Source organism: Helobdella robusta, assembly GCF_000326865.2.
Source record: "Helobdella robusta unplaced genomic scaffold HELROscaffold_2, whole genome shotgun sequence".
NCBI lineage: Eukaryota > Metazoa > Annelida > Clitellata > Rhynchobdellida > Glossiphoniidae > Helobdella > Helobdella robusta.
In genome coordinates, this window is record NW_008704083.1 from 3,624,675 (window position 1) to 3,637,646 (window position 12,972).

Below are 12,972 nucleotides of genomic sequence, written 5' to 3' on the forward strand. Positions count from 1 at the left end.
CAACGATGCAGTGCATCATTTCAAAACACGTCACGCTACACAAAATGCTGCAACGTATCACATCACATCTTATCCCATAACATCACATCATATCACATCGCATCATATCATTCCACAATAGTGCATACCCATCAGAGCAACAAGATAAGATAACAATCAAGCAACACCATCTATCTACCGGAACATTCCGTCTTAAAGAAACAACGATAAGAACAACTTGTAACATTCCAAGACTAGGATGTATCAATTCATTTTTGAGGTTATTGTTCTAAACTTCTATTAATATATTTATGAACCAGTCCAACTTTACTAACAATGATATCATCCTTTCTTGACATCTTGTACTGCTCTTCCATATTGGTTATTTATTTAATGTTAGAATTTGGCAAAAAGCAGCCAGTTTCAATGGCTTTAGTCGACGTGCCGGAATCACCAGAACGGAACTTGTTAGACCATCTTGGTGCAGTTCTTTTAGAAGTACTTGCATCTCCCCATGCTTGGATAACATTTCGAGTTGCCTCTGAGGAATTATGGCCGAGTTTGAACTCATGAAGCAAAATCATGCGAAATTCCCGCTTCGACGACATTTTTTGAAAAAGCTTCAAGGCCTATATAATAAAGAACCACGTCACTCATTCTAATGTGTTTACGTAGATAAATAATTTTCAAAAAATAACTCCAAGAATTTAATCTAGTAAAAAGCGACGTATTTGTCCTCAACCTAATATTACTTACATGGCACTGCACATCAAAACAAAGCATTAAACATTTAAAGTAGGTGAGTTTGATAATAATAAAGTAACGGGCACCTTTATACAAAATCAAATGATGAAAACTAATAAGAGGACAATGTCGTTGTTATTAAAGTACACAAATAATTAAGGAGACAGACGAAATAAACGAATAATTCAACACGGCAAATCAAGACTAGACCCATCTTTGTCCCGCCCAACTTTTTTTAAAATTATTCCTTAACTTAAATTGTTTTAATTTTTTAAAGTCATTCCTTAACAACTCTCTGGTGACTTAAAAGATGAGAATTGTTTAGTTGTACTCATATGTTTAATAAGCTGTCACAAACGAACTGACCCGAACATTCACAACGCGTTCTCTTCGCTGTTAGCAGCAGCAGCAGTTGCTACATGAGATGAACATTTGATGAGAGAGTAAGATTATTGAAGCGTGAACCTATAAAAACGCATTAAAACTGCATCTCGTTATTTTTTATTCTTTTATTAAGAAACTCTAATCCGCTGCCTCGCTTAATTTTTCATAACAAGTTATTATTACAAACCTGATTCTAATGCAACTTTACCTTTCAAACACAAAAAATCTGCCATTTAAAATTTGCTGCCGACAGCCTGACAAGAACGATAAAATTTACCGGGTCGAAAAACTAAAAGCAGTCAAAATTTGTTAAGAATTTTTTAAACTACAAACTGTTTCTATGAATGAACCGCTATTTTTGAATCGATTGCAACTTATATATATGAAAAAAAAATAAAATTTTAACGGCAAATAATTTGCAATTTTAAAGTTATAAAACAAAAATGAGAAAAAATATAGTGCCGAGAATATATATAACATAACTTGATGGAAACACTCGTGTAATATTGTTCGTTAATCTCGAGGAATGGCCACACATTAGACGAATGCCAAGGCATTAATTAAGAACAAAGCCGAAGTAAAAGAGAGAATGCGGAGCAGACGATCGAAGCAAGCACAACAATAAAACAAAAACCAATCATTTTAGGTGCAGCTATGGAAAATTTAATTCCACGCAAAAAGAACTGAAAGAGAATAAGCTGGTGTTGATGTGGGTGGATGGGTCAGTCCTGCTGGCGTCATTTGCAAGTTGCCTGGGGGGGTTGGCAGTGGGGGAGGTTTACGTTCAAACTGGTGACTTCATTTTAAAACAGTAAGTAATAAAGCGATCATGAACAGAAACAAAATTTTTTGTTAGTTGTAGAAACAAAGGACTAAATGAACGAGGAAATAAAATGTTGTGGCGTTAATTACATATTAAGACGACGCCAACGTTTCAAGATGTTGATGCCACGGCGAAGAATATTTGGGATGTCTTTAAATCCGCTAACTTGTTGAAGCTGTTTTTTGATTGGCTGCCGTTTGACAGAGTTGTTGCTTGCTCTCATTGTGTGTTTGTGTGGTTTTTTGTTTTTTTTTGTATGTTTGAGCAATAAACTGAATAATTTTAGTAATAAATTTTAGTCCCGTTTATAAAACTTTTCTATTTTGAAATACTGGGACAGTCAAACTACCAACACACATCGACATCAAAATGCGGTAAAACACAACTAAAAAAATGCAAGCTCTCAGGAATGAATAACTTAAGCAATTTTTTTATGAAACTTGTTTCAAGAAAAAAAAGGAAAAAAGAAGAAGATGGGGACTTGTGTGTCCAGGTCGATGTATTACACTGTCAAATTTGCATAGGACCTTCTCCACGCACACGTTGGCGAGATATCGTGGCATTGAACCGATAAATTGCATTCAAGTGATGAATTAACGTCGTTTTAAAAGGCAGGCCATATAACACGCACATATAAAATCACATGTCTGTCTGCCTGTCTGTCTCCGTCTGTCTCTCTCTTTCTCCGTCTGTTCGTCCGTGCAGCGATCGCCAACGCTGTGATTTGTATTGTAGAGAACCTACCGTGTTTTCGGTATGCCGTTGTTATGTGTTGTTGTCATGTGTTGTTGTTTTGTGTTGTTGTTATGTGTTGTTATCATGTGTTGTGGTTATTGTTGCTGTTGTTGTTTTGTGTTGTTGTTAAGTGTTGCTATTTTGTATTGTTGTAATTTTTAAGTTGTTATATGTTGTTGTTATGTGTATTAGAAACGTTTTGTGTCGTTGATACGTGTTACTGATGTTGCTGTTATATGCTGTTGTTGTTGCAATATTTAGTTGTTATTATTGTTGCTCTTACTTACCTTTCTCTCTAATTTTTACCAATAATAGGCGACGCAATTGTTGATTTTTTATCAATAAGAAAAGTGTTTTAGTTAGTCATTTGAATGGAAATATTAACTAAAATATTTATTGCTTACTCTACAATAAATTGGCCAAAACAGGATTGTTCATTATTAAATTTTTTTTGCAATAATCTTGTGGCTTAAACTGGAATATAAATTTAACCGACACACAAATGTAACTTTGATCATAATCTAACTGAAATAAATTGTTGTCGCAATCAAAATATCAACAGTAAACTTTGTTTGTTCTGTTCGTTTTGTTTTGTTTGTTTGTTTTGCTTTATTTGTATGTTTGTTTTGCTTTATTTGTATGTTTGTTTTGTTTGTTTTGCTTTATTTGTTTGTTTGTTTGTAATCTAAACGTTGATGTCGTTGGTTCTGTTGTTAACTTTCCTCTTCCACCTACCGCCTACTTTTTATGCAAACCATAAATCAGCAACAAAGTGTGCTTGACAAATTTTTCCGCAAAAACACATACACACACGTACACACACATATAAACAAAAATAGGTATATTGTATAAATATATATATTGTGTATATATGTATGTATACCGTAAATACATTTATGTGTTTAATTTATCTTTAATCGATTAATTTATTTTATAGATAAATGTACTATAATACAAACTCATAGGTAAAGGCGCCAAAATTTGAATTCTCATCACTTTACAATAATTAAATTACAAGCAGATGTATGTAACGTATTTATTTCCTGAAGAATCAAACGTAAAAAAATAAATGTAATTGCGACAAACAGATATATGCATCTAACACTATGAAAACCTATTAACACATATACACACAAACACACACGCAAACAAACACACAGACACACACACAGACACACACACCAACACACACACTTAAGCAGAGAGACACAGACAGAACGTAGAAACGAACGTATGGCATTGGTGGTTTATAGTGGGTTATTGAATGGAAGTAATAAGAAGATGGTTGTTTGACATGTGATTCATCTATTCCATTCTATTTCCTACGTGTTATTTAATAATGACAATAACTCAATGTCTTCCAGCCCACCACCTTCTTATTACGAAATGTTCTGCTCCTTTTTTTACATCTGTTCATTTTCTTTTCTTGCTAAGAAAAAAATTGACAAATATCTCCACTTTCATTTTTGATCGTGTTAAATTTGTGAACGCTCAATAAATTAAATATTATATTATATATTATATAATTTATCTAAAAATGATTGGAATAATCATTAATATCAAACAAAAAACTTAAAAATCTCAATTGATTTGTTACACGCAGTTGGAAGTTCCTCCTGTGCTGCCGGATCGTATGCTCCGAGGGAAAGGGAGGGGGAGTTTTTTCAAAGATAGTCGATGACTGGGGTGGTTTTCACAATTCGAGAAAAGATTTCAATGTTGTCACCAGGTGGTCCAACATTTTCACAATTTTTCATTAGAAACTCTTCTCTTCCCGTCAAAACAACAACTTTTCTAAACTTTTAACACAAATGACGCTCACAACTGGGAGGCACTGCAAACATTGGTGATAATTTATATTTTTATTTGAAATCTGCATATTGTAATGGTCTGTCAGATTCTGATTTTTTAAAGAATAATAATGATAATGATAATAATACTAATAATAAAATCTTAAAATAATCGTTCAAATTGAAGGCATGCTAAAACACATAGACAACCGAGCGTCAAAGATGGAAGGGCCAAGACTTTGTGCGCTCTAGTACCCGTTCGTACATGCACGCACATGCATGTGTACTTATAATGCACGTGTATGTATACAACGCACGTATGTGTATTGTATGTATTTGCTTGCATATTTAAAGGTACAAATATGTGTATACGCATTTATTCAATTATATAGATATGGAAAGTTTTTGAGTAGGTATATTTGTATTTTTATGCGGGCGGGAGTGATACTTAACGACTAACGACATCTATATGTTTGTGAAAGTATTTGTATTGGTATAATTAATATTATAAATACGTTAGCTACTATTTATATGTCACATTTTATGTTTAGAAATTTTTGTTATCTGTGTGTTTATATGTGATTATTTGTTTGTGTACGAATGAATGTGAGCTCTGAAAAGATGCGTGTATGTACACAACTACACGCACAAAATTGCATTGTTTGTGTGCATATATTTTTATTTTCTTTCAATCTCAATGTCCAACTTTTCTGTTAGTTATTTTTTTGTAAAATAGAAAAAAAAGAGAGAAAGAGGTAGGAGAGAAAATCAGGCATTTGGAGCACATAATAGCAAACAGATAGAACAACGAGTCTCGTACAATGAAGAAAGATGTCCCGGTTATAAACGGTAGCGACATGAAATCTATGTAAAGCGTTTATTGAGGTTATGATACCCACTCCATCTACTTTTGCGTGACTCTCATCATCATCATCTCTCCTCGTCCTCCTCCTTATCTCCACTTTATTTCATTTTAGTTTCATCCAAATATTCTTCTTCGCATTTTCTAGATTTATGGGTTAGTTGCGTGGATTGTCGTATTACATCGCTCTGCTCGTCTTTATTATCGTCGGCCGCATTCTGATATCATTCATTCTTTTGTAAAATTTTTTAAAATTTTTTCTCAAATTAAAAAATTTTTGGTTGAAAAGATGCTGAATTCGCATTAGTATACGTTAGAAGTTTCTTCTTCAAAATGTTGACAGTTACCAAAATGCAATAAAAAACAAATTTTAACTACTATAATTCTCGAGGAGCTTTCATTAAAAAGCTCTAATATAAAAAATTGGTTAGCAATTTCACACTTTCGGTCAACTCTCCTTTCAATTTTACCAATCAAATTTATCTCTTTAAATTAAATTTTTCAAATGTTTTACTTATTCTCAATTTTAAAACGTGGTTTTATACTATTTAGAATAATAACTTATCAGAAGGGAATTTAATGAAACAAAAAAATCAACCAATATTTTTGACCAAGAATTTGTACCATATAACAGTTTAACAGTAAGCCAGAATCGATAATGAACCATAGCCATCTAATATATTCGTTCAAATTGAATATTGATGAGTATATATAAATCAGAATATATTGGTATGACGACGACAAAGTTATCGAGAAGACTCACGATGCAGGTACAAACATGCGCTATGAAGAATCACATGAAAGAGAAAAACAAAACTAAAATTACTAGACAAATCTTGGACAACAATGTTGAAATCTTACATTACAATGACAACCATTATAATTTACGACTAGCCGAATCAATACTCATACAACAAAGACATCCGATAATAAATATCCTACAACTGGCAATTGGAATCCTTCGTACCAATAAATTTAGAAACAGAGGAATCATCGATAAAGAAAACACGTAAAAGTGTCATATTGAACGAAGTTGAAAATTTAAAAAAAAACTAATTAAATAAGCGTCTAGTATTCACTTGAACAAATAAGGAGTCTACAAAGTAGAGTAAATATATATATATATATATATATATATATATATATATATATATATATATATATATATATATTTGAGATATATATTTGAGCATCTGGCCACAACATATACAACGTATCAATTCGAACACCGAAGATGGTATAGGAATACCTTTTTTGTTCTATCATGCTTAAAATAAATAAATATTTCGGTTTTGAACTCAAACAACTTGACAATCATTTACGATCTGCCGTTAGAAAAATCCAAGAAATTAGCAAGAAGTTAACTAACGCGGTACATGCTGAGATTTTCATCAATAATTTCATTTCTAACAGTCTTAACCCAATATAGTTTATATATATATATATATATATATATATATATATATATATATATGTGTGTGTGTGTGTGTGTGTGTGTGTGCTTGTGTGTACGTGTATATATATGCATATATATATATATAATATGTATATATATGTTTATATATAAGAAATTGTCACCAGACTGCATAAACCAGCAAATTAATCGTGGTTGCATTGCATGATTATTAAAATTACAATTGTCAGCATCTGTTGAATGCCGCACTATTCAGTTGTGAGGAAATTTGATACATGCAAACTCACAGAGGCATGGACGTCGAAGGCATGAATTGTCAAACAAAATGTGGTTCCTACCAACATCGTCAACTTGGTAAAGTTTAAAAATATTTGAACGGGACAACAGTAATAGTCTTTCTTTTTATGGAACAAAAAAATGAAGTTTTCTTTTTGTGATCGTTTCAGAATCGTGTTCTAAAAATCGTTAAATTGATATTTACCTGTTTAGTTGCGTTTTCATTTTCAAAGAAATGCTTTTGTTATAATTAAACAACCAATTTTTAACATTATTGTGTCCTCTTCAGAAACTTACAAAAATTTTTCTGATTAGTTAAAAAATGAACTCAAATTGAATTATTAGAAATATTCAACGGTCGTTGAGTACGATGCGACAAGGGAAGGGGTCTTTAGTACAGAGAACCAGAACGGGTTTTCAAGTTTTCCAAGTTTCATTCTTGGATCAAAATGTTTTTTGGAGCAGTTACAAAGCATTTATTACGGAGTTTCATGTCTCAGTTATTGGGTAGAAACTTTCAACATGGCTTGTATGTATAGCTTGGCTTTCGGAGTTTTTATTTTCAATACAAATTTAATAAACATTTCAATGGAATAAATAAATATAAACATAAAAATTTTTAATAAGATGAATTACGATGGGGTAAAGTAAACCTCCTAATTAACACATGAAAACTGTAACTGATCAAACCATTTCAAAAAATGAGAACGAACAAGAACTCTTAGAGCCATAACTTTCGTTTTATTTCTTATAGGAAGAAGGCGTGGCGAACACTCGTGCAGTGATGATATGCACTCACTCTCCTTAATGAAACTCTCTCTCTCTTCCCCTCTGCTACTAATTAAAATAAAAAATGGAAAAATGGAAAAAAATAATATAAATAAGAAAAAACAGAAAGGAAACAGTGAAAGGAAGAAAGAGAGAAAGATGAGACTTAAGGCAACAAAAATGCTGAATGGAGGCTAACCAGGACCACTGCAATGGTTTTAAATGGTTTCAATAAATAAAAGAATAATTTAACTAGTTTGGAGTGACTGTAAACGACAAATTAAATTAACAACAAAATAAAGAAAGGAATAAAAAACAATATATATATATATATATATATATATATATATATATTATATGTGTGTGTGTGTTGTGATTGTTTGTTTTTTTGTGTGCGTGTGTTCATGGGTGTATGTGTAATATTTATTGATGCAAACACACACGCATGCTAGATATTATATTTATAACAAATTATTCTTTGATATAATTATATATTGTTTGTATATATATATATATATATATATATATATATATATATATATATAAAAGAGGTAAAAAAGAAAAAGGAGAGAAATAGAGAGGAAGAAGGAGAGAGAAACGGGCTAATCAACGAAATAATCCCCATGATTAATTGTCGTCCTATCTTATGAGGGAAAGATGAAGATGACGACGACGATGATGGGATGAAGATGAAGATGATAACATATAGATAAGATACATATAAAGAAAAACCTCTTACTCTTAATGTGCGCTTACATGTGCGCCTCTATATAGGTGCTGTGCTAACTTTGTGTTTCTTTGTGTGCCAATGCTCTCCACTATGTGTGGGCATGTTTTTTTACTCACTTACATAGAGTCGCACATAGAAAAAAAACACGCATGCACACGCATATATTGTATGTAAATAGAAACTTACATAAGCACATACACATACGCACACAAATGCACAGAAAGACACAAAATCACATCCATGCAGACGAAAAAGAAACATCTAGAGATGTGTATGCAGGCATGCACAGTAGATGGATGAATGGTTAAGTATTGGGAAAGAATTTATCTACCGCACATCTTAATGAAGAATAAAAAAAATTTGAAAACGCAATGTTATTTGTTTTTTTTCTATGCAGTGTTTACATTTATTTTAAAGTAGACCATAAATCTGTATTGAATCAAATCGCAAAGTTAAAAATAAGCTAGTTATAACTTTCAAACATTCGCAAGAGTTTTCACGACAGGATGAACAATGATTTTTAACGAATATATATTCCAATTTATTCTATCTTTAAACCAAAAAGCTTGCTTGACATGTTCTTCACGTTAATCATTTTTTTATTTTTTGTAGTTGTTGAAATAAACTGACTTTGTACAATCATCCTTAATAAATGAAATCAAATATTCACGGAGGGCTTTCAGTTTTGCTATAGAAGAATATTTTATTTGGTGTTTATTTCATTTACATTCATTCTATTCCATCTTTATACTGTTATTTTTTTTGTAAAATTGTAAAACAACCCTAGCTTGAATTTAAAATGTAAAATTGTAATAATTGTAATCACATCGTCGGTTTCGTTTATGGATCTATTTAAAATTATTCAATAGTAGATAACTGCAAACAAAACTGTTGATTGGTTGTTGGATGGTTGAGAATATATTTTTAGTTTCCATAATTTTTAACAGTTTGCAATTTTTATTTAAAAAATTTAATTAAATAAAAATATTTAGAATGTATCTAATTAAGCTGTGGTCAAAGAACACAAATTAAAAAATGCTCCATTAATAACTTAATGCTGGTATTTGTAAAAAAATTTCATTAAATCGGATGTTGTCTCCAGCAAGCACCATCCACTATTTTAACCGAATTAAAAATAATTTTTGGTTTTTAAATTAGATATTTAATAAAAATGAATAACGTTGAAGTAAATTTCTAAAATCAAACAAAAACAAATAAACTTATTGACTCATGACCGCATAAAGGATGAATCAACAACAGCCAAAATTGAACACATTAAAGAGTGCATGGTATAAAAATCATAAAAATAGCTTAATGCAAAATAATATTTTGAATTTTTTCTAAAATTTATTTCAAAATCAATGACTATATATAATTAGAATTAGCGAATATTCGCAATTTCATGTTTTCCTGTTGAAAATTTTTCTTCAGTTTATTTACCACAAGCCAGCAACAGATAGCCACCAGCCACACGATGTTTCTCCTACTCTATCAGCAAATATTCTCTATTGAACTTTCGCTTATTTCTTGAAAATCCATCCGGCAGACACTATGTAACTCTTATCACTGCAGACAGGCTCTTATCTCAATTTTCTGTCTTCCTTGTGAAGAAAAATTATTTGAATTATTTCATATTTTCTTCAAATTTATTTATTTATTTTTGCTTTTAATTTTTTTAAATTATTATATGCGCGCGTGATATGAATATTTCAGTTTATTTTATAACTTTTTATCAAATTTTTATACATATTTTGCTTGAAACAGTACGGTAGTAGCTGAAACTTAACAAACTCTGGCTACAAATAGTACAACACTGCAGAATATGCTGACGTGTACTATCTTAATAACAAGTACTCCATACATTTGTTGCATTAATTGAACATGACTTGTGTCTTCCTTAAATAGAAACATTGAAAGCCTAAAAACGACCGAACATTTTGTATGGTAATCAGAACAATAGGTGTAAATTAGAACATCATCTATCTGAATACCTTCAACACGCAAAATCAACAATGCGGGCGAACGAATGTTGTCCTACACAATGAACTGAACTTGTTTGCAATCATTCGCAAACACCACCAAGCGCATTCAACAAATTTATTCTCTACATTCTCCATTCTCATGTTGTTAATTTTTTTATTAAATCAATATTGCAGTCATTATATTTTCATTTTATTATCGTTAAAGAAAACATAATCAAACAAAATCACGCTTCAAATGTTCTCATGTTATCAGTGCATATATTTATTTGCAACGTATGTACAACAGAATATTTTCAGATCAGACGAAGTAACCAAACTAGTGTTTGCGGCCAAACTTCAATTGATAATAAACGGAACTAATTTTAAATGAAATATTACAAATTCTATGAACAACATTGTCGACTGATAAAAATTGTGTAACTATGAAGAAAAGTGTAGTTATGAATTTTTGGAAAACATTGCGATTTGAAACGGGAAAGTTCAGCTCTTGAACTAAAAACAAAATAGTCTTTTTTTATAATTAAAGATTCTTTTAGCAAGCTTGATAATAACAACTAATTTAAAAAATCTGTTTATATATTTTCAAGGATATATAAAACCTGACAACAAAAAGTATTAAGAAATGAGAACCAACTGATTGACTGGCTGGCCCTGCATAGGGCTGTAGTGAAAGAACTTGCACTGGGATGGCATGGCAACGCATGTGGTGGGTGGCATGGAGAACACGTCTGCCAGTTCAGTGCTAAGCACTCGAACAGTTACGCCAACAAATAAAGTGTAAAAGGCAGCGTTACATTCGCATTGATTGTTGACAGAGAAGATTAATGACAAGACGGAAACAACGAGGAAAACATAAAAGAACACGAAAACAATCGTTACTTCTCTTTCCATATGCATGCACGCCTCGCTGCACTGCCTATGTATGTTGTGTTCAATGTGTGCACGTTCATATCTGTCTGTGTTTGTGTGTGTGTCTGTGTGTGAAATATGTATGTGTAGGGTACGTGAAAGAGCTTTTTGAATGTTAGAATGCGTAAATTCGCAAATGGATGCGTGTATATGTTCATGTAGGAATACATTACGTGCACGTGTATGCAAAAATTTTAACCTTAACTTGAAAATATCGTATGGAAGTTTGCGAAAACGGCTTATTTACATGAATGAAAGACGCAAGGAGACCAGAGAGGACGAAACAACAATCTGGTGACACCACTTGGTCTCTATTGTAACAGAACCCTGGTACAAACAACATGCGTAGTTTAAAAATACTACACCCTTGCAACTAAAAGGAAGTCTTTAAAGCAATGGCACTGGCATGAAGGTGCCAGTATGTATGCAACTATTAAAAAAATGTGAAAACCGATTACTGGAGCAAATAAAAAACATTTCAAAATATAAGCGCTTATTAAGAAAGTATTTAATTCTGTTTAATGTTGCTTAATATTATTTTGAATTCACTTGGTTGACTGTCCCTAGTTGGTTGGCCAATTTTATAAGATAATTACTGACTGCTATAATTGTGGTAAATAATTTATAATGATGACTTACATACTCATCAGCAACGCCCTGTTACGAACGTTCTCCAACTCTGCGCGTGTATTTTTTCAAAGATTTTATAAGTATTGCAAAATTGATGACAAAAAGACCTGATGAAAAAAATTATCATGTATGCAGATTTTAAATTAAGTTTTAACATTCAATTTATCAGATCTGGCGATGTTTACTCAGATTAAGAAATTGATAAAAAAACAATTACACGAGGAACGATTATTATTGAAGATATTTGCAGGCTGGCTGGCTGGCTGGCTGGCTGGCATCACTCGCAGGCCCTCTCGAGGGGATAACAAACTTGCAAACGTTTTTCTTCAAGTCAGATTTCTCCCAGTTACCGCGGCCCTCTTGCTGATTGCAATTATTATATTTATTGCGCCATTATGAATGGTTTGCTTGAGTTTTTAGGAAACGTTGAATGAGACACACATAACCCTTTACACTCACATTTGCACACACAACATATACATACACACATATACACACACACATATAGACACACATGCACACACACACACACACACACACACACATACTCACACACACATCACATACACACACACACTCACTCGTATATAATTATAACCATAAAAAAAACTGAAAAAATTAAAGAAAAATATATTGAGAGAAAAAGTTTTTTTGAAAATATATAAAATATAAATATTAGTATAATAATTACAAGTGTTTTTTTTTTGTTATTGTTGCCATTGTTTTTTGGTAAATGTTGTTGCATTTATTTGTATTTTACAAAGATTTCTGAAGACTTGTTTTGGCATTAATATAATTTACATTAAATAGCGGATAAAAATATCAACACGATGAAGTTGTATTATCCTAATTTTACCTGCTCACCACAATTAAAATTAATAATTTCTACATTCCTCACTAATTCAGTTATTCATCAGCATGGCGGGTATAAAAACAGAAATAAACT

At 31.6% G+C, this 12,972-nt stretch overlaps 1 protein-coding gene across 1 annotated transcript; it reads left to right on the forward strand.

Annotated features, from left to right (window-relative positions):
- Positions 1–1,814: 1,814 nt before the first annotated feature.
- On the forward strand, positions 1,815–6,330 carry HELRODRAFT_160298 (hypothetical protein; the record flags this gene model as incomplete). The annotated part of the gene is made up of 4 exons (XM_009017269.1): positions 1,815–1,918; positions 4,269–4,394; positions 4,643–4,712; positions 6,088–6,330. The coding sequence occupies 4 exons, from the start codon at positions 1,815–1,817 to the stop codon at positions 6,328–6,330; spliced, it is 543 nt and encodes a 180-aa protein (XP_009015517.1).
- Between the last annotated feature and the right edge of the window lie 6,642 nt (positions 6,331–12,972).